The sequence below is a fragment of the Conger conger genome, chromosome 4, assembly GCF_963514075.1.
Source record: "Conger conger chromosome 4, fConCon1.1, whole genome shotgun sequence".
NCBI lineage: Eukaryota > Metazoa > Chordata > Actinopteri > Anguilliformes > Congridae > Conger > Conger conger.
The window spans coordinates 42,788,861-42,815,034 of record NC_083763.1 but is presented as its reverse complement, the minus strand read 5'-3'; the positions used below and the strand labels follow the sequence as shown (position 1 = coordinate 42,815,034).

The following is a 26,174-nucleotide window of genomic DNA, read 5'->3' as shown; positions in this document are numbered from 1 at the left end:
TGCTTCTTCGGTGAGATCCGTTGCCTGACAATACTGCATTCCCCCTCGGTATGCGGTGAGATGACGTGGAATGCAGAGAGAAGCTTCCGCCCGGCAGGGGGTCCCCCAAGTCCCCCGAGGTGGGGGGTAATCCAGGAGCCGAGCAGCGGGGCGGGAACCAGCCGTAAAGCCCCCCCATACACGGCTTGGCCGAGGGAGAGGAATTCAGCCTATACAGACGAGAGGAGCGAGAGCTGAGGAATTTAGAACGGAGTGGACTATGGCCAGAATGCTTATCTCACTCCAGAGAGCTGTGGCAACCCTGGTCAGGGAAAGGGCGAAGCCTGACAGTCGATTAACACATAGAGCGGATGCATCTCCTGACAAGATTGCTGTGACTGATTAAGGTCAGAGAATACAAGGGGAGAAAGATAAGGAGAATTACAGGCATGCATTATACATACTTTATAATAGCCTTTTACAGCAAGGCAAAGAGCAAAAAAGACCAACGTACAGATTGTTCAAATAAAATTACAATTTAATGATGAAGTAGTGGGCAAACATCAACATTTACAGAACCAGAAACAAAATGGAGCACCAGGATTTTCAGGGGAACCCAAACAGAGCATTTAAAAAAAGTAAATCCATTTGAAGAATGAGTCAGGTTGGCAAAAACAATGCATTTTACATTTAAGAGATGCCCCTTTTAAGGTACAAAAGATACAACTGCAAAAATAAGCTATTTATTCAGGTTAATTAATTTACAAATACAAAAGCAACTGAAATGATGAAGACAGAATATACTAATCTCATACAATGTAGTTAGTAGGCCTCCACTGTGATAATGTAAAATACATTGTGAATTAAATACTGGTAAGAACACTTTTAATTTAGTGGGTTTCTTGTTGGGCAAAGGTACAGCAATGTAACATTGCTCAATACTGAGACATCCTGCCATCTTTTGTGCAGTTAGCGCAGCTACTGTGGGATATTTAATATTAAACTATAGCGTTGGCAGAAATACGAACCATTGGTATTCTCTATAAAGTGGGGTAGGGGTTGCATTTGCTTGTGTTGTGCCAGCTTGTTCACAGCATAGCACTTTGGCAGTGTTACTTAACAGTAGAGCGAAGTTGAGGCAGACACACTTCAATTTACTTGTGAGCAGGTAAAATATTTACCTTTACATTTACCTTTACTTGTGAGCAGGTAAAATCTGCATGTTGTGGTACATGCACCTGCCGGGAACCTCGTTGTTCCCACGGAAATTGAAAAGTCGTTGTAAACATGGAATGTCGATAATGGGAGATGCTCTACAGTTGTCACGTTAATCACATTCACTACGGAACACTGATCTCTGGTCATGTCAAAAATACACATTTATCGAATAGCAAAACTCTCAAGAGGAAAAAAACACTGAGAGCATTGCGTCCAGAGCACCATGGGTGATGTACAATCAGACAGATTAATCATTTCTATTACTGGTACAATCCATAGATGTGATGGCACGCTTGAGCCTCTTTTCACACACTTCATAGTTGACACCAATCAATACAAAGCAACAAACATAGAAATATCCTTCATATTATTGTAAGGCATATTCATTTAAAGGGTTACAATATATTACAGTGATTTGTAGTACCATGACTTGCTGCATACTACATTCTTACAAACGGATTGAGTTATCTATGCTAGTCACAGGGCACAATCTCTAAGGCAGACGCAGGGTACAGGACATACACCGTGGGTTATAGTTTTTCAAGCACATCATAAAACAGGAGTCATTCAAGCGCTAATGTAGCCATTTTGGGCAAATCTCAGGCCGCTTTCTTTTGCAGTTACAACTTGAATAGTGCTTTATCATGATGCTGTCTGTTTTCTGAAATATAAGTTCATTTAAAAGTGTACAGCAAATATCAGTGCTGTAAAACAATGTCTCACGGCACAGGAAGTAGCCAAGGATCAGGTATGCTCATGATAAGTCAACGGTTTCTGGCACTGCTCCAGTGAATACTGAGAAATGAGAGTTGCTGAATTATGCAACTACAAAAGCCTGACTTGACACTTTCCATGAAAATACCGCAGAAGCCAAAAGATAAGTAAATCTTAAGCATTTTAGTCTTATATTTAGACTTAAATCTTAAAATCCAATTTATATTACTTTTCAGCTGAATAACACAAAAAGATTGCCAATGAGGTGAGAGTTTTTACTAATTCCAGGAGTTGCCAATTAGTTTTAAGTCTCATTGCAAGACTAAAACACCAGTAAACAGATTTTTTGCAGTAAATATACCCCCACCTTTTTCCTTGTGAGATTTCAAAGCATCAGAAATATTTTGTATTAGCAGTTCGCAAATTGCAATTACAATATCTCAAGCAAAGGAATGCAAAACAATAAACCACTCATGGATCATTTCTTGGAAACACAGAACATCTCTAGAAATCCTTGAGCACAACATCTGCACATTTCAGTAGCGAAAATGCAGTGTTGATAAACATTTTGATTTGAGATTTTTAAAGGTTAATACGGGTATGAGCTGTACCCGCAGGTCTTTAGGCTAGGATCAGATTTTAAAAAGTATCTTTCATCAAGTCACACAATGAGAAAGAACAACACAAGGCAAAAACACAGGCTCATAAAAATACGACTAAATGTCTTTCACTTAAGGCAAAAAGAAAAGAGCGATTCAGTATCGACCTGCACAAAGAAACAGCGGGCAGAAGGCATAAAGGAACAGCCGTAGGAACTTCCTTTCAGTTGGAGGGGTCATTATCAGTGCAGGCCAGTTGGTTCAAAGATAGTGACACCACGAGATCTACTGCTGGGTTGATACCACTTATCAGTACCATTCAGCTCAAACAAGTTATTTTCCAGGACCTAGTAGATAGTGTCAGAATTGGGCCCAAACAGAGTGAAGAAAGTTTGTGGTATACAAAATTGACTCTTTGTGCTCACAGAGATTACACTGCTCAGGGAACTCCCATTCTGACCCCACTCTTTATTTTCAGACAACAGGCCTCGACCACAGCAGATAGCAATCAGAAATGGTGAAACACTCCAAGCGTAAATTAGCGTTCATTCACAAATTATCCACGTGATTTGTTTCTGAGGTGAAAACTGCCGCAAGTTCATCTTTGTGCTTCTTAGTATCTATCTTTTGTCCTGACTGAATATAATGGGAAAAGCAAAATAGTCAATACTTGCAATTCAGTATGGGTGACTTGGGGTTGTAGTTTTAGTAGGGGTTCGTTTTGGGGGTCAAAAGGCCATAAGGCAATGAGAGGATGATTGTTATAATTTGGATATTGGTCTATAAAAAACAACATAAAAAATCGGGCGACCCATCATAATATAGTGCAGGGCTTCTTGTCCTTGAAGGGGTTCTCTGAGGCTGGGATGCCCATGAGCAGGGGGTCATACTTGGCGTGTTCTCCACAGTAGTGCATGAGGTCTGCTGAAGCTTTGGATACCTGAAAGGCAAAGGTGAAGGGGTTACTGCTGTGTGACATGTTCTCTCACACACATGCATAACGCAAGCACAGACACACATACACACACATATACACACACACACACACACATACACACATACACACACACACATACACACATACACACTCACACATGCACACACATACACATACACACATACATGCACACACGCACACATGCACACACACCCTTCATGCACAGTTACACACATGCATGCATGTACATGCACGTACACACACACACGCACACATACTCATACACACATGCATGCACGCATCCACATACACACTCACTCTCTCTCACACACACACACACACATGCACATACACAGGCACATATTTACATGTACACGTACACGCACACGCATGCATGCACACCCATATACACATGCATGCATATGCGAGCACATACACACACATACAAGCACGTACACACACGCACACATATATGCACACATGCGCAGTGAAAAGCAAACACACACTCAAACACTGTGAGCAGATGTGCACGTTCCTGGGAAATCAGGATTTTAGGAAATACAGTTCTGTGTACTATAGGTGAGCGAATGTGTTCCCTTGAGGGAGAAACAGGGCCCCTTGGGCTTTCCATTTCTAGGAAGTTCCCAGGGTTCTAAGAAGAGGCACCAACCCCGAAAGAGTTTTGGCCAGCCCTCCAGACAGATGGCCTGACCCCACACCCACATCATTAACATCAGCACATTCTTGGAAGCGGCGCCGCCCCCTGGAACAGTTTCGGCCAATGGGGCCTCTGCAACCTCCACTCAGAAGGCCACACCACGCCCACTCCGTGAACTTCAGCACATTCCAAGTTGTGGAAGCCTGGTTGGTGCTGCTCCCGTGGAATGAGACCAAGAGCTCAGATATTCCTGTTTGTCAAAACATGCGGTCACCTTTATCCTCTCGATGTTCGCCTCTATCCTCAGCTGCTGCACGGTCCTCCTTGCTTGCGCTATGCTGTTTGAGCTCGCCATTTTGGAGGACATCTTAGCCTGCGTTCAAACCGAGGCAGATAACGGCTACGTTATCGCGTGGCCTGAAATGGAGACATGAAATGACGAAAGCTTGCAAGGTCATGCATATTGAATGAAAACGCTTACCTTATCCCGCTCTTTCAAATGAACGTCTCACTCCTGGATATAAAACACAAATAATGATCATATTTGCATGCATATTTCACCCCAACACATTGCAGTCCCCTACCAAACTTTGCAAAGCTGCCTTTCACTAAACAAGGCCTGCACCTAGTAATACCAATCTTCAAAGCAGATTGGAATCTCATAATTTGACACCAAAGCAATCCTCGCACATTATGAACAGCTTTAGAAAATATGTCATAACAACCCGTATCTATAAATGCCTGAGATATAATTTTGTCAGCCTATATTAAGTTCCTACTTCAGGCAAGTTGGCAATCTGCCAAACCCCCTGCCAATCCGCCAACCCCCCCTTCCCCAGTTTAATAGTAACGTGGTGGGAGATGCTGCCCGACTTCCCCCACTGACGTCCTTAAAAAGGAGTATTGTGACCAGCGGCAGGGCCAGCACTGGGACGGACAGCTGGATAGACGGAGGGGTCAGACTTCAAAAGTCCTCCTGCAGCGATGTGTCACGCCATGCTCAGCCTTTCCTGGAGGGTTAAACGGGATGGCGGGACGTCTGGAGTGGCTTAGCTTTGAAGCGCGGCCAAACAGAGCGCCCCTCAAGAGCACTTTCCCGAAAGTGACATCTGTTGGTTATCGGCCAACTCATCTTACGTGAAGGTGAACGTGAGTGCACACACAGACAAACACACACACACACACACACACACACACACATACACATTCAAACTCTCACTTTCGGACAGTGGCCAGACAGGAAGCTTCAAAGTTCAGCACCAGGACCTACATGTTTTCAGTTAGCTTGTGAACCGGTGCAGTGAATTGAATTAAAAAAACAAAACTAGTCATTCTGGACAGGAAAAGGGCAATTTGTGCAGCTTGTCAGACACATGTTTGTCTAGATTGCAAGCTTGGGAAGGATTAATGGAGTGACAAAAGAGTTTTACATCAAAGATGCTTTATATCAAATGTTGTTTTGCCACTTTTCTTTTTCGGACACCTGTGATCTTTTTCTGGGAAAACAGTTTGGGGCAGTGCTCTGCCGCTACCGTGACGTTCGGCCGCAGTCTACAGACTATTAGTTTCCGCTTCGCTAGCCTGTGCTCACATTTCCTCTTCCTGTCAATGATCTACAGAACAGAAGGAACATGCCCAGACACAGCCCCACTCCTGTGCTTCCTGCGTGTCTTCATCCTGCTCCTCTCTCTGGCTGTAAAGATAAACACTTTCTCCGCACACCGTGCTCAGATGCCCCTCTCCTTCTGAAATAGACTGTTGCAGCATCAGTTGCAGTGAGGAAGCCGGGAATTCATTTGGAGGGGCGGGGGCAGGGGGGGTTAATGATTATGTTTCCAGTTGAGCTGAGATGATGAAAGTTTCTGTAAGAGACAGGTACTCACTTGCTCTCTTGTATTCTCAATGGCTACACTCGAGCGCCCCTAGCCAGACCTGGGTCAAATGTGTCATTATTTTGGATTTAAATACTTCCCTACACTTTACCGAGCTTGTCTGGTTTATTGAAACCTATGAAATGCTCTCAAAAAATGATTGATTGGCTCGATTGCAACAGGCAAGATCTATCAAGCACAGGAAAGTATTTGAAAATGTAATTGAAAATAATGATATACTTGACCAATGTCTACACCTAGTGTTCCACAACCATGTATTTCCATACTATACATAGCCACTGAATATCTGCACACAGCTATTTCACACCCTACTGCCACAACATTTGGGCTAATCCAGTTTGACAGGCAACTGCTCACTAGTTTCAGCTGAGCAGTCATTTGTAAGCTTGGAATTACTGTCAAATATATGTTGTTTGAGGAAGCCAAGAGTCAAAGGTCATTCAAGGGAGAATACTTTCTCAGACTGAGCCGAGCTGCAGGGCACTGACCCACTCAAACACACACTCACACATACAGTATGCAAAATATTTTTATAAAATAAATAAAAGGGTGTGAGAAACTTTATCCTCAGGACTCATGAGTTGTGAGTCAGTGCTTTGAATGTTTCCGGTCCAGGGGAGGAGTTTGTCTTAGTTTAGCGCTGCTGTTTGAACATACAGTACTACCACAGACTGAACACAGGCCAGTCATTCACAAACACCATTGCTTTGTCCATCCAAACACGTTGACCACAAACCCACTAAAAATCACCTGCGGTTTTTAGGCACACAGCTCCTTCTCTGCGTTTCCATGTGGTTAAAGCAGCTGACGCACATGAATGCGCGTTTTTAAGAGAGGGAGGCAGAGTGGCAAATGCTCTGACGATAAGGGGAAATGAGAGGAGTGTCCGAATGTCCGCAATGGTCACCCTCTTCAGCGCAAGAAAATGAAATGCCTGGCATTCCTCCTTGCGATTATGTTATCGCACATCTGGATGCAGCAGAACGGCATGTGGCTCGTGGGTGTTAGTCTTGGTGAAACTCGGCCCCATATCTCTGCTCTGGCTTTCCAGTTCCATCAACTCAGCAGGGGCGATAGCACCAATGACAACATTCATGCCCCCCCCCCCACAATGGGATTAGAAGAAAACATAGCCTAAGAACCACATACTGAAAGCAGGTCTGAGGCACATCACACGTCAATTAACACCACAATTAAGACCCAAACATGCCTAATCTAATCGTCAACTCCTGACGCGTGCAATATTGAGCACCGCTGGAACTTTTTGTAGAGAGATGAGCGGTTAAGCGGTTGATTGGCTGGGCATATGTTGTTGCATTGGTTATGACAGAGTAATAGACAATGAAACAGGGTGCTACTCTTGCAGTTCTTCTGCAGGCGCACAGTAACGATAGCCTCAGAGGACACCGATATACGACGTGCCAGGAAGGAAGGTTATTTTTCTTTATTTTTCAATGTGCATGTAAAGGGCCAACATGCACCAGAGAAGGAGCTGCTTCTAAGTTATGAAACTTAGCTGCGCCCTTAACATGATCTCCTATCGGACACACAGTGTGCCGTTACATGAGGCTACACGTGGGGCCATAAATGGGAGATATCGTCAGGACTGACGCCTTTGTGCTTGAATGTACACACATGGGCACGCACACAGGAACCTTGTCCTTGTCACTGGTGGGGCTGTTATCCTCTGTTCACTTCTGCATCTCTGCAAAAGCCTTTTGGGTACATTTTGGGTAACATTTGTTAGCTGAGCTACTTGTAAGCCAAGGAAGACATTTACAGCTGATGACCAAATAATTCTTGTCAAAATGAAAAAAATCCCCAAACGCGTGTCGGACAGATCAGAAACACTCTTCAGGAGACATACGTGGATGAGTCAGTGAATAATCTCTGCATAAGACTTCACAAACAGATCTACAAAGGTTACACTGCAAGATGCAAACCAGTTAGCTGCAAAAACAGGATGGCCAGGTTACAGTTGCAAGGCAATAGGTAAAAGAGTTTTTAGCACAATAAGAACTACCTCTGGCCAGTGGTGGTAGGTTTTGTTCCTTCTTTTTGTCTTTAGTCATACTTGATATGGTAACACGTCTCCAAACTTCAGCAAAATGCTTCTGAGGGAGAAAAAAAACATCACCTGTATCTATTTGGTTAACTTTGTTAACTTGCCTACTAGTTTTGAAAAACACATTGCTTACGTTTTAGCTCTTTATCCTTGTAGTCATGTTTTTATCTTCCACATGGAAAAAGCATGGCCCTGTTGCTGTCATATCAACATTGATATTTTTTAACCCTGAAAAGCAGTTCACTTTGGCTCAGAAAATTGGAGGTGTGCTACCGCATCAGGTATGATCAAATAAAAAAGACAGAAATCTAACACTGCATGCCGGAGATAGTTGTTATTGCGCTTACAAAAACAAATTGTTATACTGCAATGGCTATATCGCCCAGCCCTACTGCAGGGCATTTACAGTTCATCACTCAGAATCTGCTCTTTCCTGTAAGGCTGCAGAGGGCGGAGCAGCTATGCAAAGTATTCAGAGGCACCGCCACGGATTTTGGGACCCAGGAAATGATCTCACATTGGGCCCCACCACCTGAGGCCACACCATCCCTGCCTAATTACAGCACAACTTTTAGAGGGCCCCTGTCAGTCAGGGCCATTGGAATTGTCCCAACTGCCCCCCACCCCATACAGCACCCCTGCCAATGAGCGTTCATGCTCTCCGGCAGGCTCTAAACACAGGCTCCAGCACACGCCTTTCAGTGGTTCATTAAGCACACCACACAGAGGACAGCGGATGAACAATGCAAAGACTCCCTTATGAAAATTGATTATTCTGTTTATATGCATTATATAGTTTTTAAACAACAATAAATATAACGTGAGCTGAGAAGGTCCTAACTGACATTTTTTGACAAAATCAGTTAAGTGTCATGAAATCCGTTGTTTATAAGGCACTAAATACATGTTTCTTACACAAACGTACTGCTTAAAAGTATGAAAAAATGCTAAATGTTTAAGTCGTATCTGCTTGAAACCCATTCACTTTCGAATCTTTGAAGTTCTCAAAACTCTCAGAACGCAGATAGAACCTTCTAATTCTCAGCTCACAATATTTTACAGTAGTGTATTTTCTTTTAACTACAAGGCATAACAGCAGTAGTAATTTTCCCAAACAATCAAAGTATTGCAATATCTTGACTATACTGTTAAGCTTGACATTTGTGCATTGTAATATATTCCATTTCTGTGAGGGCACAGCTCCAGCTGCTGGGAGCTCCGGTGCAGCCAAAGAGAACTCCACGACCCGTAGCCATCCAACCCCAACAACTTCCGACAGTGTTCTCTCCGTTTCAGGCTGACTCTTCCATCTGCTGGCCTGGGGGCTAATACGATGGCTGGCCGGGGCGGGGGCTAGCTGTGAGCTGCGTGGAAATGGAAACGGACGGAAGCCGCAACAGGATGCAGAGCACGCTGGAGCCCATAAAGCTCCCACATAGCTTTAATCAGCCCCTCCCACCTCTTTTCTGCAGGATCCTAAAGCCCCACTTCCCCTGCCCGGTGCAGCATAAATGATTGAAGATGTGTTGGTGTGTAAAAATAGCAGAGGAACAGGAAGAGGAGCTGAAGAACTTCCAAGGAGCAGACATTCGTCAAGGAGTATATGAAAGGACAAACATTGGTAATTAGCGCTTGGACAGGACATTGCTGCATCCCCGTACCCTGTGCTCTACCTACGCAAAGAAATATCAGAAATATGCTCCTCAAGGGCTGTAGACTTTTCCTACTTTATGCAGACAACTAAATATAAATGTAGAAAGAAACTATAATTTGAAGAGGCAATGAAAGCAGGTCAGCAAGTACAGTCTTCTCTGCAGTGAGTTCTACATTACATCACATATTTAGCGGACTGTTTTACCCAAAGCGATACACAAGAAGTGCATACTGAAGTTCTGCATGTCGTTTTGATGCGACTGGCCATATGAAACATGAGAAACTCCTGCAGGACGCGATAGCTTTCAGACTGCCTGGGAGGACCGTTCTCACAAGCTCCCTTTTCGAGAAGCTGCCGGAACTGTGCGCGCGAGTGAGAGCTGCTGTGTGAGTGTGTTTTTAGGAGGAGCAGAGGCCCCGTCAGAGTTGAATTGAGAGCTGCTGGAGTTCCGTGCGATGACAGCCGGGTTTGGCAACAAGCAGCGGTTTTGCGAGCCAGACGGCAGCCCAAGGGCCACAGGGTTCGGCAGGAAGTGGAGTGGTTCAGCTCGAGCTCGTTGTGATGGGGCGGGCGTGGGCACTGACAGTAGGACCGGATAAAGTGGGGGGGGTCTGACTGCCAGCCAAAGCTTTTTATACCAGGACATTACATGCAGCACAGCAAGGTGGGCGGCATTTAAGCTTGGGTACTGAGCTATTGCACAGGTAACCCGCTGCAGAAAAGCCTGGAGGTTTGTGACGGTTGAGCACTTCCCCTTTCAACCGTGATGCCCAGGATGTAATTGCGTGACAGTCCAGGACAGAAATGACACAATAGTGTCCCATGCATAGCAATTTTGGGGAACTTGACTTACGCACTGATTTGTGCTAGGAAGCGGGCCAAAAGGAGATGGCGAGGGCAGCTCATAACCAGCTCTGCGATGAGTCAGAGGATGAGGGGCCGGCCATGGGGCTTGTGGCTGAACAAGAGCTTTGATCTAAGATCAGAGTCACCCCATCCTTTGAAGATGCTTTTGCTGAGACTGACTCGAGACTATGGCTTACAAGTCTTGTGTCAGGCCAGTCTCCCCCCCCCCCCAATAAGACTTTCTTCAGGAGAAAAGAGGAAACTCATAACTATAACGCAAGGCAAGAGATAACTTCATCTGCCTCTTACTCAAACAACCGTCTCAATTCAGTCTTCATGTCAGAGGACCTACAACTTTCAGACAACTTCCTTCCGATTACTTTCACATTTCTCCCCATCAGTTAAAAAAAAGTCAAATGGCACTTAATTCATAACTGATCTATTGCGTACCGGAACTGTCTAATAATGTCTGTCTACAATGTAATCCATCGCAATAGGACTGTTTTATCAAGGGAGCCACATGATAAACCCCTCGGGGTTTCTTTTGTCTTCCCTGCACAGCTCACCAGCAGTCCAACTCATAACTGGAGGGAGGAGCTGTTGTGAGCTGCGTAATACGAAATGCCTATCAGCCCTGCACGGGGATTGAGTGGGAGAGTCATCTGCCGCTTCTGACTGCCTGCCATCCACAAATTCATCATGTCAGTTTAGAGAACGGTTGTCGCCAGATGCAGTGTGAGATTGGGCACAAAGTGGCCCCATGGTATAACTGGAGCAGCTGAAGGACATGAACACCAGACCGGGGTCAAATACATCATTGTTTTGGATTCAAAATTATTTTTCTACGCTTTATTGAGCTTGTCTGGTTGTATAGGAACCTATGAAATCCTCTCAAAAAGGGAAAACCCTGTGCTCTGGTCCTCTTGGTTGGCTCCACTGCACCAGGCAAGATCAATCAGGCACAGAAAAGTATTTAAATTACGCATTTGACAGAGGTCTGGCCAGCACTGATTATATTTCCCAGCAGTGCCAGTGTGCAGTGACTGGCTGTTCACCCTGTCGCAGGGTAAGACAGTTGGCGTTCCGGCTCCAGGAGAAGCACAACCGATCATCTCGTTTCCATAATCCTTTTGATCTGGAGTTCCTGGCCTCCAACATGCCACTCCAGAAATAGCTCTGTCATGCTGTGCAGGAAAGCTGTGGCAGGACCACCTAGCTGGTATCGACAGGGGCTAAGAAAGGATGGATCCCTCTTCCAGGACCACCACAAACATTGATGGGACCACCTTCAGCATTGAAACACAGCAAAGGAAGTCTTCACTGATTTGCCATTAAATTCATTCGGTCTTCTAGTACTGTTACAAGCCTTTAAAATTATACAGCAGTGTAAACATTCCATGCATTGCCCTAAACAATGGAATTGAATACAGCATTACATAAACCCCTATAAGCAGGAGGATGATTGTTTAGCAAAGTACTAGTAAAAGAAAAGCTCCATACAACTGGGACTCTACTACAGCAAGGTGAGATGCGGTAGCACCGAGAATACATAGTAACTCAGCATCATAGTAACCACTGTAGTCTAATCATTAGAACAGAAATAGCCATCATGCAAACCAACACTTTGGAATGATATCAATTGGTTGCATAAAATCTTAAGAATCCAAGAAAGATTTCCAATGTCTAATTCAAGGATTTGGAGCATAATTAAAGACAAAAGGCAGAGAACAGACTTATCTTTTTCAGAGCTGATTGATATGAATGTGTTTATATGACATGGTAAGGCTGATTAACTTATTGCAACTTAACTTATTGCATGGTAGGTTCTGAAACAGTTGTACTGGTTATGCTGCCCAGGGCATTGCAAATTACTAAGGGAAGACTACTGATAGCAAGAGTGAGAGCACCATTCAGCAACTGTGAGAAAACCTACAGTGAAGAGCTGTAATGTCTCCTCACTAAGTAATCTCTTATCAGGCTCCTTGTCACCAGCAGGCCTCAATGGAGCCGCAGGCAGATCTGTTGGCTGAAGTCCCCACCTCTTGGCCTCCTAGCAACAGGATGCCCCCACCACTTGCCAGACCAAAAATGTTGCAAGCTCCAGTTACTACAAAAGGCTCGGAGCTGGGAGACCCGAGGACACCACTGGGTCAGATGTCACATCTGCATCGTGACACCAAGTGTTCCTTAATGGGCATTGTGAATGCTTCAGCACCAACAATTGAGTGTAGAAGACTTAAATGGCAGTTCAAGTGCACCCAGACATCCCACTCTTGCAAAAAATGTTTCCGGGGGGTGGGGGTCACAGCTCTTTTAGACCCTTATTTTCTTCCATATTCCCGGATCTTTCTGGCACAGGTGGGATGCCTGACCACAGTCTTATTAGCATTTCGGTTGCCGGGATGCTACCTGCAGGCCAGCCAAACAAACAAGACTTCACAAGCACACAGAAAAGCAGTGCAGAATCCACACAGTGAACAGAATCCTCGGGTCAACACAGTAAGGCTGAAAGTACTATGACCTGCAATGTGCATCTGCATGCATTTAAGACAGTGGACTCCTATTAACTTTGATACAGTAAAATGAGAACACACCACATTAGAGTTCCCCAATCAGCACACCATAAATAGCAGTCGCATGACCAGGTTGAGAGCAGGACATATGGAAAGTTTCCGCTGATAAATTATGCGCCATTCAGTTCTATATTTGCAGAGAGGAAATGCCTGTCTTTGTGACTACTCAGCACAACGTGCATTTAATGAGAGGATACAGATTTTTGCTCCCGATTCCAAGGATGTGTTAATGACTTTGTTTTGTCTTTTTCAATACTAAGAGGCAACATGTAATTGCGTTGTGAGCCATAAATCTTCCTTGACTGCGGGTAGGTGAACGGCTGCTGAAAGATGGGGAGCCGGTTGGGCGTATCGGGGCACTTTGTTGTGCGGAGACGATTGCGCTACAACAGGGCGCGGCATGGAGACTCACAGTCTAATTCTCTGCCTATGGCGCAACACCGGTGGGCAGAAGAGGGGAAGCGGACAAGCAGGTTCGAGCACCCTGCAGCCAACCCCTCCCCCCCCCCGCCCCCAAAACCTCCCTACCATCAGAGCATGCTAGCAAGCAGACGAACGCACGGCTTGGCGTCGCGGCCGTGCACTTCCCTTTGTGGTTCCGTTCCGGGGCGGCGGCCTTGGCTTCGCCTCAAGCGCGTTCCCGTTCCCAGAAAGGGCGAGAGGAATGCTTCCCACACACCCTGCCTGACTGGCTAGCATGCCGGAGGGGGACGGTGAGACATTTTTGGGGATGAAAGCATGCTTTCAACTCCCCTGTGCAACATCTGTATCACAGCAAGAACGCGCAGCCCTGCCGGACCGGCCGAACCATCCAAACCCGCGTGGCTGACATCGAGAAGCATGCTTTCGCAGGTCGTTTAGCCGCCACAGCTTCTCCGGAGGTGGTGAGGCAGGAAGCCGGTCGGCACGTTAGAGCGGTATTCAGCCTGTCAGGCAGGCAGGAAGGCCACGTGACACCAGTGAAAAGAATTCACCAGCTGGGGAACAAAGGGGGGGGTGGTGGGGTGGGGGTTAGGCATGGAAACCTGTTGTAGGCAAGTCTGTTGACTTTGACAATGATGAGCAAAACGCTTTGCACGCATCTCCCATCATGCTCACCAGCTGCAGTTCAGATTCAGTGTTCATCCTGGCTGCGATACAAAGAAAAGCTTTTCATAGCGAATTTTAATAGAGGAAAGAACTCATGAAGCACCGCACGATGAGTTCAAATAGCTACCGTACACTGGCTCCGGGGCGGCCAGGTGTGCGTGAGGTTAGGCGAATGTTGTGGCAGTGGCTGGTGGTTGCAGTTTTAACTTCACTCGACTGCTGTCGTAACATTTAAAAGGCAGGCAGCCACCGTGAATGAAAAGCATTACTTGGAATTAATTTGAGAGCACTCTGCCTGTCAAAAATATCAAAAACAAAGAACACAGTGAGGCTTGTCTGATTTCAGGGCAAACCCTGGAGGCACTGTTCAACCTTTCGATTCAGTGCAGAGTGCGCTCTCTGGCACAGTTCGTCTGCTAAACTGAAGCAGCAGCTTGCAGCTTTCTACTTATATTAAGGGCTGCTGTTGGCATGCCTCTCCACCCGACCTTCCTCAAATAGATAATGTTTTGGATTCAATTACTTTTACGTGCTTGATCAATCGCCTGGTGCAACTGAGCCAACCAAGAGGACCAGGAGGCGGACTTTGCACATTTGACAGTATTTCATAGGTTTCAATACACAAGGCAAGCTCAGTAAAGCATAGAAACGTATTTGAATCCAAAACAATGACGTATTTGACCCAGGTCTGCTCTCGACTCGCTCCTTCTTCCAGCTGAGATACCAGCAGCCTCCCATCCTGTTCATCAACCCCAGCAGGTTCTTCCTCTTATCTTAATGAAATGAAAGCATGACGGCGCCAGAGAAGCACAAGGTATCGAAGGCTCCCTTTCACCTGGCCTGACTGAGAAGGGCAGGAGGCCATTTTGTCCACCAACGTGTCTGGGGAGCCAGGATGGGGGGAGACAAAGACGGGTCTGATATTCTCCCCCCGCATCGGTGATTATCAGCACAATCTCCCGGACTGTTTCTGCCGGTGCGAGGACTCCTCGTCCCCTCAGCCGCCCTGAAGTATGCTGTGAAGTGCACAGTGAAGTACGCAGTGAAGTATGCGGTGCGTCCTAAGCCGCCTGTTTTAGTCGAGTGGCCACCTGACCTCTGCCTTACCACCTTAATGAAGAGCTCTCATATGCCAAGCAAGCTCATTAGCCCACTGCGTAATAGCATGCCTGCTTGTTCTCCTTTTTTAACCAGGTTATTGGGGCATGCAGTACTGTACATAACATTTCAGAAGATGCGACGCAATACAAATCTCTTTACATTTTCCTACACGGAAATAAACCTTGAGGAAAATTACGCATTTTCTTTGACCAAGGACGGCATTCATTTGACGGAATGTCAATCGCAGACCAGCAGACCTGGGACAAATAAGCAATTGTTTTGGATTCAAATAGTTTTTTTGCTCTGATTGATCTTGCCTGGTGCAACTGAGACAACAAAGGGGACCAGGTTTGCACTCTGAGAGTATTTCCATCAATGCACCAGAAAAACTCAGTAAAGCATGGAAAAGTATTTGAATCCAAAGCAATTATGTATTTGTCCCAGGTCTGCAGATCAGTACGCCAATGGGATGTATGAAATTTAGGTTAAGTAACTACAACATAAATCTCTGAGTTGAAACACTGCCTTGCCTTTGGGAATGGAGGGACTATTTTTAGAACAACTTGCAACAGTGCAGAAGAATGAAAGTAAAAGTGGGGAGAAAATGAATCTCATCTCTTCCATGCATTTTTAATCAACACTAATATGGTAATGTTGACTAAAATGGTCAACTGAATATTTGGAAATGTTAAAATTCAAGGCATTACTTTGGCAGTGCAACGAAACGTAATAAATTAAGAATCCTGCTGGACCAAAACAAGGGTGTAATCTCGGTGCCAAGACTGAGGGAAACACTTTTCATACAGTAAGGTTAAGAAACAAGGTGTTCAGAGATTCTAGAGTAAAGAAACCAAAAACAAACAATGTACACATGCTTTTATCATTTAATTTGCTTTTTAAAAATGTTTTATCTGAAAAGCATGTCTTCCTTTCCTATTTTTTGCTTTATGCACACAGGAAGAAGGTGCCATGCAGAGGTCATGCCCATTCAGGGATTTGTCGATGGCTCAAGAGTTGGTCACTCTCACAGACCACCACATGCTTTCCCTTTGCGGTTTTATTTAAATTATGGTTATTTAAGGCTTACAATACACGATAGGCCAATAAAGGAGCAAAACTGCATTAAAAAAAATTCAAATCTATATTTTCCAGGTATAAAGTAGGTTATTCAAAACATAAGTCAGTAAAAGTGGGTGGGAACTTATTTTTTGGCATGCCTGCAGTCTGAACGACTAACGGTTGTAATTCCCTATTTGCCAGAGCTTGGCTTTGCTGCCTCCTGATGCAACTTACTTCCAGCGGCGCTGTTCTCGGCAGGGATTTGCATTTGAGAAACAGTGTCGGTTTGGTGGTCGTGACAACGTTTTGGCTTCCTGTTGCGAAAATGAGCCGACTGCGTCGCGGCCTCCCCAGAGACGGCATTCCTGCAGCTACAGCCGAGCTGCGACTCAAACGGCAAAAATACATTTGAAATGTGTGCAAAATGATACATTTTAGGTTGCCTTCATTTGGACAATTTTGAAGGCAGCATCGATCACATATTTATTTGCAAGTATCGCGGTTGAAACTTTCCCACCGTCTCGCTTGATGCAGGGAAGAGACGGCGGGTCGGCTGGAACTAACCCAAAGACGTTTGAGCTGGTAATTTGTCCAGCTCCTGCGAGGAACAAAGGTGCCAAAAAGCGAGCCCCTCCCCTCCCACACGCACGACCTAGAGACTTTCCTGCAAATCTTAGAGCGCGAGTTGTTATGCTTGCTCCGCTAGCGTCTCCGTCTAGACAGCAGCTTAGACCAAACTAATTTTGGAGGAATCAGACGAACCCACAACGTCTCGTAATAACAAACGGCAATTCATGTTTATTCCTCCCACCCCCTAAGAAGTTTGAGGTGATTTACAGCCTGTATGAATTTAGCAGACATCCTTCACGTTACAGGCTAGCCTACATGTATGCACATTAATTAAATGCCTTTTGACTTAAATTACTATCTTGCATTGAACTTCATAAAATGCTCAACAGTGCTAAAATATTTAAGCTTTTTTCTTGCAACCCTGCATTTCTCAAAGCACATTTTTCAAGTCGTACCAGCCCATGGATAATAATCAGCGCACTCATTTTCATGGTATGTGCCGTTGATGCGGAACTACACTCAGTCACGTTATCTTAGGTATGCAATTACAGCATGTCTAAAGTTCACATCTCAATCATAATATTGCCAAGGCTGTTACAGTTGGCCACTGTCAACCTTTTCCCGCTTTTCCAATAAACATACCCTCCCAAACAGTTTTCCCGCTTTTCCAATAAACATACCCTCCCAAACAATGATAAAAATAGAAGCAACGGTTTAGTACTCTGTAATGCCCCTATTTGGCACTTACTCAGCCAGTTTGAGGCACCTGAATGTGAAATGAGTCAAAAAGGGATGGCCACTCAGCTATGTTGAAAGAATGCCAGGACCAGATTCTTTACAGCGGTTTATATTTGTGGGGAAAAATAAAAGTGTTTTATGCTGCCATTACTGCCTCTTAATGTGTGACTTTCAGCTTCAGTGAAGAAAAACAAAAACTGCTGCCTTAATGTGCAGCTGGTTTGGCAAGTCTGGTTGCATAAATAAATCAGTAAAACATAAAAGCATATTGGTACTCATTCAAAATAAACTCAAAATAAACAAGATTATTCCAAAATTGGTTCAATGACTGAGACTACAGTGAAAAGGGGCGCAGTCATCCACTGGCTGCTCTTCAGCTTGGGGTAGCCTAAAGTGTAGTGTTTTAGGTATATGACTGGGACCCGCAAGGTCGGTGGTTCGATCTCCGGTGTAGCCACGATAAGATCTGCACAGCTGTTGGGCCCTTGAGCAAGGTCCCTAACCCCACATTCAGGTCCAGGGGGGGATTGTCTCCTGCTTAGTCTAATCAACTGTAGTCGTTTTGGATAAAAGCGTTAGTCAAATAACATGTAATGTAATGTAAATTATGCTTTCCGTCATACTAGTACACGTGCTGCACAGTATAGTGCCCTTAGTTTATGTTTGGTTGAGAGAAAGAACACACCAGAAATGCAAATTGTTTTGAAAAAGCTTGTGACAATCAGCGGTGCGTTCCAGCAAGGGAGTAGGTACAGCAGTCAATTTCATAATAGATAAGAGATATGCATAAACTTATGCATAAACTATCCCTTTAAGTAATCTGAATTTATGTCCTGCCTGGATGTCACAGCCATAAAATACAGTATATAGTGCACATTTCCCACAATTGCATGTAATCCATTAATAACACTATAACAATAGCAAAAGCACCAAGCCCTTCACCAAAATTCTCACCATTGCAGCAGGGTGACAGATCACAAATCTACTACATGTTCAGTAAAGGGTCTTGTTGACACACTCACAACAATGGAATGTCTCCAGGCATTAATACATAATCCCTGTTTATCAAACAAAAAGCTTTGAGACAGCTGCCTTATTTTTTGATGCAGAGTGAGTGAAACCAACAGACACGTGAAGAGACTGTGTGAAGCACAAAGGTACCGGATGATTTCAATTGAAGTAAATAGCATTTCTGATGCAGGCACCCGCGCTATCACATAACAGCCTGCCGTGTGAGTTTCGACCATTTGGGCGGGACCTTCACTCATGACAAATGAAGCTCTCTTTGAACTGTAGCTTAGAACTGTACACAAGCACACATAATTCACCTGGCCCAACTCAAAAGGAATGCAGGAGGGACAGAAAGAAGACAAAAGATATAAAGCATTAGAGATAACGAGCTTGGACTGTGGCAAAGAATATATCAGTGATACATCGCATTGGCTGCACCTGTATGGAATGTGTGTAGCAGATGAGTCTTTCTGTGAGTATGCGCACAAACACATGCACACGCATATGCAAACACACACACACAGACACACACACACACGTATACACATGCACACACATGTGCAAACATACACACACGCGCACACACATACACGCACACACGCGCACACAGATGCAAACACACACACATGCATACACGCACACACACTCAAGCATTAGCTGCAGCTGTAAGGAATGCGTGTAGTAGATTCTTTCTGTCGGTATGCAGACAAACACATGTACACACAGATACAGTACAGTATATGCCCTCGCTCCCAAAGGGTTAAAGTTTACATAAAAAAGGTGCAAACAGGAATAATGTCTGTGAAATTCTCTGGTACCCAAGCAAATAGGGTAGTCTCTCATGGCCTGCGAATAGTAATCTCTGGTGTGGAACCTAATATTTTTAATTAACTGTCCGTCCTTTTCATCAAATGCAAAATCAATCGTCATTAAGCCTCTTGCAGGTGCAAAACAGCATGTCCTGAGCTAAATTTAGAAGATCTCCACATAATCTCCACAGCAAAACAACTCACACCCTTAACCAGACACGCCTAGTGCGCTGAGACACGCACTGCTCTAAGCACGCTGCATGCTCTAAGGGAAAGCAGAAGACATACTTTCGTTTCATTTGACCCATCCTAGTTTCTTAGGAGCAGTGGGCAACCATCTGGGGAGCAATGTGATTAAGAGCCTTGTTATCGTGGCTACACCAGAGTGTGAACCACCTACCTTCCAGGTGTACCTTAGCCACAATGCTACATGCTGCACATGTCGAAGAAGTGAGAGTGAGTGCTCACAGAGGGGGATCTGGCACAAAGGATAGGGTGCGTGAAACATGATTGGACTGTCTGGATTGGGGGGGGGGGTCCAGAATTCATAATGCAACTCCATCTGAGAAAATGGCGAAGATGGGGTCGTGAAGTTCTCGATTCCTGCCACAGACGCATACTACCGTTCAAAGGTTTGGGGTCACCATGTCTTTTTTTGATCAAATATTTTATTTTCTCTGTATAAAATCGAACAATTCAGAGCCCACGTAGACTCAGAGCTTTTATTAAAGGTCTATGACCCATCAAGATCATCTTATTTTCAGGTTGTCCTACAAGCAATAATAAAACTCTTTGCATTTGAATGGGTCTCTATGGGAATTGCAGGGGTGAGACTAGATTCAGCTGTAAATTATGCTGATACAGCATAGAACACATTCGTTGGCTCACTGGTTTTAAGTCATAAAGGGCCCAAGGGTTACAGAGAAAATAAAATATAAAATCAGAAAAAGCTGAAAAAGACAAGGTGACCCCAGTGTTTTGAACAGTATTGTACATCCAGCAGAGAATCTTCACCCACCCACCCAACATCAATGAAATGACGTAATTCTAAACACTTTAGCTGGGTTTTAATGATTATTCCTGGCTGTAAAAGGCACAGATCGCTTTGTCATGGCAACATGTGATGAGATCACCTACAGTACTATCTGCCAGGCACCAGGAGGCCAGTGTAACAGCATCCCAGACTCCAACTTAGATTAGATCAACACTAGATTACCCTGCTCCCCTGTTAAATGGAGGAATATGTGTCCCCAGATTAATGTACCTCCTAAAATATTCATTTTCAGCAGTCATAAGATGAACAATGTGAAAAGATAGTTTTAATAAAACTATTTAATAAAAATGTAATAAATTTAATTAAACTGAGCACACTCTGATGGCCTCAATCAATCTACCCACAAATGGTTCATGCTCAAGCTGAAATAGTTATTTTTAGCCAAGCCAAGGCCAATTTCTGACGCAGTATGTTGTGCAAAAATATACATTTTCCATTTCCATTCACAGTAACGGTAAGTGAATATCATCTCCTAGCCACATAAAAAAAGGACGGATTCATCCGCTGATAAAAGATAATGAGAGAGACTTCCTGCCTCCTTCCTCCCCTGACTTCCAGGCCTTCTATTCTACCTACGCTGGAAATAAATCTGATTTTCAGGGACAGTCTGACCCAGGTGGAGCACTGGGTCCGAAATGAAACAGGAACGCTCCCGTTAGCACAAACTGGGTCAATCTGTCATAAACAAGACACAGCTCTAAACCCCACACATTCCAGGTGTCTCGTTTCACACATAACAGTGCCACTACCTATTTACTGTTATACAGCAGTGCTTTCAGCACCACCATGTACCCTAAACCATGCGTGACAGACACGTACTGTAAACCAGACCATGGGGAGCATGGGGTTATGGTTGGCTGCACAGTGCAGACGCATACACACAAACCGTTGCATAAATTGTGTTTAGTAGCTGAATTATCAGATGAGCCAGCCGGAAAGGTTATTAGAACGTGACTCTACACTCGTAATATTGGCATGAATTGTAAAAACGCAGCTTGAATCTGCTTTTAATATGTCCAAGAGGTTTGAGGGAAGAGTAACTGAAATATGATGGACCACAAACTCCACACCAAAAACGTTACATGCATATAGAAATGAGGAAGCTTTCATGAATGAGGATGAAAATAGGCAGCAGGTGTTGCGTATGGTATCTCTGTTCTTAGCTACACAGATTTGATCTCATTCAGGGGTAGCATAAGTACTGCAGAGCATTACTGCCAGTCACATCCCAATGGATTTTTTTGCAGCACGTTGCAAATATTTGACACAGCAGGAGGTAAATATAACAAGATTTCCCAACTGTATCTGAAAACAAGTTATGGGAGAAAAAGAATTGCTCCTGTTTTAGAGATGAGCCAGAGAAAGTGGTAGGTACAGCGATGATGACCTAATGATGGCATCATCCTCAGGGTAGGGGAGGGGGGGATGAGATCACCAAAAAGCTTGTGGAATTTCCATATAAGGCATTCCTGTACATCCTTGCTCCACTATGATCTGAGAAAGGAGGCCCTGCTGCAGTCACCTCACAGGGTGACGGTATTGTGGCCAGAGCTTTGATGGGGGGGGGGCACTCTGTAGCTCTGCAGCCACACCACTGACCTCACTAACAGGAAACCCCCTCCCACTCGCAAGATTGTTGGAATGTTCCTGAGCACTGCCTATGAATATTGAGCAGCTCAGGGATGTAACAGAGCGAGGGAGCTGCCAAGATATTTTGTTTTGGGGCAGAAGGAAGGACAGACTGTCAGGAATTCAGAGAGGTGCAATGTGAGCTCATTACCTGGAATGTACACACATATCCTAACACTGAGTTCATTAGAAAATATCTGGACTGGCCACTTCATCCTTGTGACAAAAATAGCACCTGCTACAAAGTCAATTTCTATTGCTACCAGGGCCCTGTTTACACAGCAGAATTCTTTACATCTTTACAACGGTCCTTATGATGTATTGCTGCTAACGTGCTAAATTTGGACAGGTGTTTGTCCGGTGAAGTGACATTGCAGAGACAGTTAAAACTGCATTTCTTGTCTTTAGTAAGCATTTAGCCTTTCTACAAGAGGTTTGTGGCACTTGTTATTAAGGTTCATAATGCAACATTAGATACTTGCATACAAACTATATTAGATACAAAGCTTGAAGGAAATATATAGAAAATTAATGTGATGCACCTTCTGATGACATCAGCTCTGCAGAAAATTGGGCCCAGGTTTTTTCCCTTTTTATTTATTCATTTTTTTACACTCACTGAGCACTTTATCAGGTAGACCTGTACACAAGCTTGTTCATGCAAATATTTAATCAGCCAATCACGTGGCAACTAAATTCATAAAAGCACGCAGATGTGGTCAAGGGTTTCAGCTGTTGTTCAGACCAAATATCAGAAGAGACTTTGACCGTAGAATGATTGTTGGTGCCAGACAGGGTGGTTTGAGTATCTCAGAAATTGCTGATCTCCTGGGATTTTCACACACAACAGTTCCCAAATGTTTTTCTTCCCAAGTTAATGTCCACAAACATCCCATCCCCCTTACATGACCCCAACATCCCATCCACACACACACACCTTGTGCCTAACAACACCCTTTATCTGTGACTGTATTGGCCGTTGCTATATATGCCATGGCCTCTCTTGCATTACTCTTTGTTATAGTTCAGTCATTGAAGGTGTGGCATGCAAATAAAACTGAGCACTTCAGTCTCATCAATTTGCGCTGCCATCATTTCTGTAAATGAAAAACCACTCCCCACACCATTCACCAGTGGACAAATGGGTTCTGGGGACGTGGGTCTGCCTGGCATGCTCTAAAGACCTCTATGGCGTGGCTTCGAGGGGCTAGGCCCCTATTAAATGACAGCGGGAAAGCAACAGGATCCAAAGCAAACACGCACGCCGCAGATAATGTCAGATTTGCGTAAGCAGGACGTGGCTTTACAGCACAGCCCGTGTCCAGGGTTCACCTTTTAAAACAAACACGTTGGCAAGGGCAGGCTGAGCTGGAACTTTCCAGAATGAATGCTCCCCATTCAAAAAGCCAGCACTCCGATAGAGGGCTCCCCCAAGTCCGCCAGATGCCAGTGTTGCCACGGGCAACGCTCAAATGTGCAACAGCAGCATTATGAAACCCTCAGCCATTGTGTCTCGTACCATCCCCTGCTCTCAATTCCTGCTAACTACTGCTATTCATCTCCAACAGAGAAAAATGCAGGTAAATATAACACCAGTTACAATACACTCAGTGTGCTAGGGTCTCAAAGACCTTATCTGCAGGTTGGGAATTTATAAACTATTTATCACAAAAACTTATTAAAATGTTTAAAGTGAAATGTCTGCATTTGTTGAAAGCCTGTTACAGCCATGTATAATGCCTGCTGTATGTCACACAACATGTGCTCACCACTGGGCAGATTGTTTAAGATTCAAACCTCATAATCTTAGAGTAATACACTGTAAAGTGTATTGGCAATTTAGCATATTAATGTTAGATGCAATATATAACCACTGACCACTTTATTAGGTAGACCTGTACACCAGCCAATCATGTGGCAGCAACTAAATGCATAACAGCATGCAGACATGGTCAAGAGGTTCAGCTGGGTGGTTTGAGTATCTCAGAAACTGCTGATCTCCTGGGATTGTCACGTACAATAGTCTCCAGAGCTTGCAAAGAATGGTGCAAAAGAAAACAAGAAAAGAAAAAAAAACCAGTGAGCAGCAGTTCTGCAGACAGAAACGCCTTGTTAATGAGACGTCAGAGCAGAATGGCCAGACTAGTCAAAGCAGTAACGTAAATAACCACACATTACAACAGTAGTATGCAGAAGAGCATTTCTGAACACACAACATATCATTACTTTAAGTCCATAGGCTACAGCAGTAGAAGTAAAAAAAAGAAGCCTAATAAATACCTAATAAAGTGCTCGGTGAGTGTATATTTCTGAAACACCCACAGAATGAGTGCTTTTGTGTCGGCATCCATTGGATTTAAATGATAATTAGTTTATGCAGATTTTTTAAGGATATGCATAACACAGAAATGGCACAACATAACAATACTAAAAGCAGTATTTACTGGGCTCACGATAATTCACTGCTTCCTGGACATTCATCTGAATTTGCATAACTTCAGGGAATCAGGATTGCGGATGAACCCAACCTTCTTTCCTTGGAAGCACAGCAAGCTTTACAGTAAACGAACAAAAATACTTCCCCTCTTAAGATCCTCAGAATACAATTCCCCTCACAGTGGACATTCCTGAAGGAAATGGCTTCTGCATGAAGCATAGTGACACTTTGAAACATCTTGAGCAAGTGGTTTAAAAGCAGCTGTACCGTACTTACATTAGCGCAGTTCAAATTTCGACACCTTTTTTATGGTTTTTGAGAAAATCCCGCACCGCACGTTACATACATGACTGATGAGTGTCACATCCCTGAGACAATAATGTGACAACTTCTCAATATATAGCCAGATCGCCTTTTCCCATTCCTTACACTGCAAAAGAGGGAGGGTAAAAGGATCCCGCCACTAAAAAGTTTCATTCAAATAATGTACTAATTTGCCCAGCTCTGTCAAAGCTTATTTAAACAAAACAGATGGCCCACATAGTTGTCGCGAAATGTGCACACACACATTTAGTTTTTCCAGGAAGGCCACATGGAGCCAGGCCAACACAAACATTACTTCTAACGAGCCTTATCAGCAAGTCAGCTTGACACCGACAGTTATTCACAAAGAAAGTTTTGTTCAAACAAATTACAAACTCTAATATGCAAATCAAACAACATTCATTAAAGAGTGTCTTGCACTGCCTACAGTGGAGGACATTTCTAGCCAACAGATGTGTTTAATTGAGTCCTGTACTTTTCCCAAAAACCATGGCGGCAAGGATATCCTTAAAGTGCCTCATGACACACAATGATTCACTGACGTACATATATTTGGATAACAATTAAACCTGTGTAAACTTGCTTGGTTCAAGCAGTACCCGTTCAGGACAGAAAACTGTAAAAACTTTGCATCATTAAACTCTGTGAAAATACACTGCATTGGGAAAATACTACTGGCCAAAAAATTAGACCTCTGCTCATCAGTTGGCTGAAGGCAGAAGAGTAGAGCAGTAGAAGGAAGTAGAATCCAGTAATGCAAGTGAATAATGGCTGAACAACGGAATGCAACCCACTGCTGCAAAAAAGCATCATTAATTAATAATTAATATTTAGCGTCTCTTGGTGCACCCTGCAGATGGTGACTCAGCACTGAAACTTGCAGTAACTTGCGGGCAGCCTGTAGCCTAGTGGCTATGGTACATAACTGGGACCCAGAACGTTGGTGGTTCAAGCCCCGGCCCAGCCACGATAAGATCCACACACCTGTTGGGCCCTTGAGAAAGGCCCTTAAACCCAAATTGCCCCAGGGAGGATTGTCCCCGCTTAGTAAATGTAAGTGACTTTGGATAAAAGCATCAGCTAAATAACAAATTATTATTCATAATAATTATCTTCACCCTGCTCACAATTACATTTTAACATGACCAATAAAACACTGATATGGGAAATGGGGGGGATTTTAGCTAGCTTCCTTAAAAACCAATGTTTGACCTAATT

The 26,174-nt window shown here is 44.1% G+C and overlaps 1 protein-coding gene across 3 annotated transcripts; it reads right to left on the bottom strand.

Annotated features, from left to right (window-relative positions):
- Positions 1 to 496: 496 nt before the first annotated feature.
- On the bottom strand, positions 497 to 25,087 carry gng12b (guanine nucleotide binding protein (G protein), gamma 12b). 3 transcript variants are annotated; one of them, XM_061239501.1, is made up of 4 exons: positions 24,909 to 25,087; positions 4,587 to 4,619; positions 4,380 to 4,478; positions 497 to 3,450 (listed from the first exon to the last, which is right to left on the bottom strand). In XM_061239501.1, exons 3-4 carry the CDS (start codon positions 4,470 to 4,472, stop codon positions 3,325 to 3,327), a joined length of 219 nt encoding a protein of 72 aa, XP_061095485.1. In that variant the 5' UTR covers positions 4,473 to 4,478; positions 4,587 to 4,619; positions 24,909 to 25,087; the 3' UTR covers positions 497 to 3,324. The 3 variants fall into 3 exon arrangements, with proteins under 3 accessions (XP_061095485.1, XP_061095486.1, XP_061095484.1); XM_061239502.1 differs by lacking the exon at positions 4,587 to 4,619 and having other exon boundaries at positions 4,380 to 4,522; XM_061239500.1 differs by lacking the exon at positions 24,909 to 25,087 and having other exon boundaries at positions 4,587 to 4,738.
- Positions 25,088 to 26,174: the final 1,087 nt, after the last annotated feature.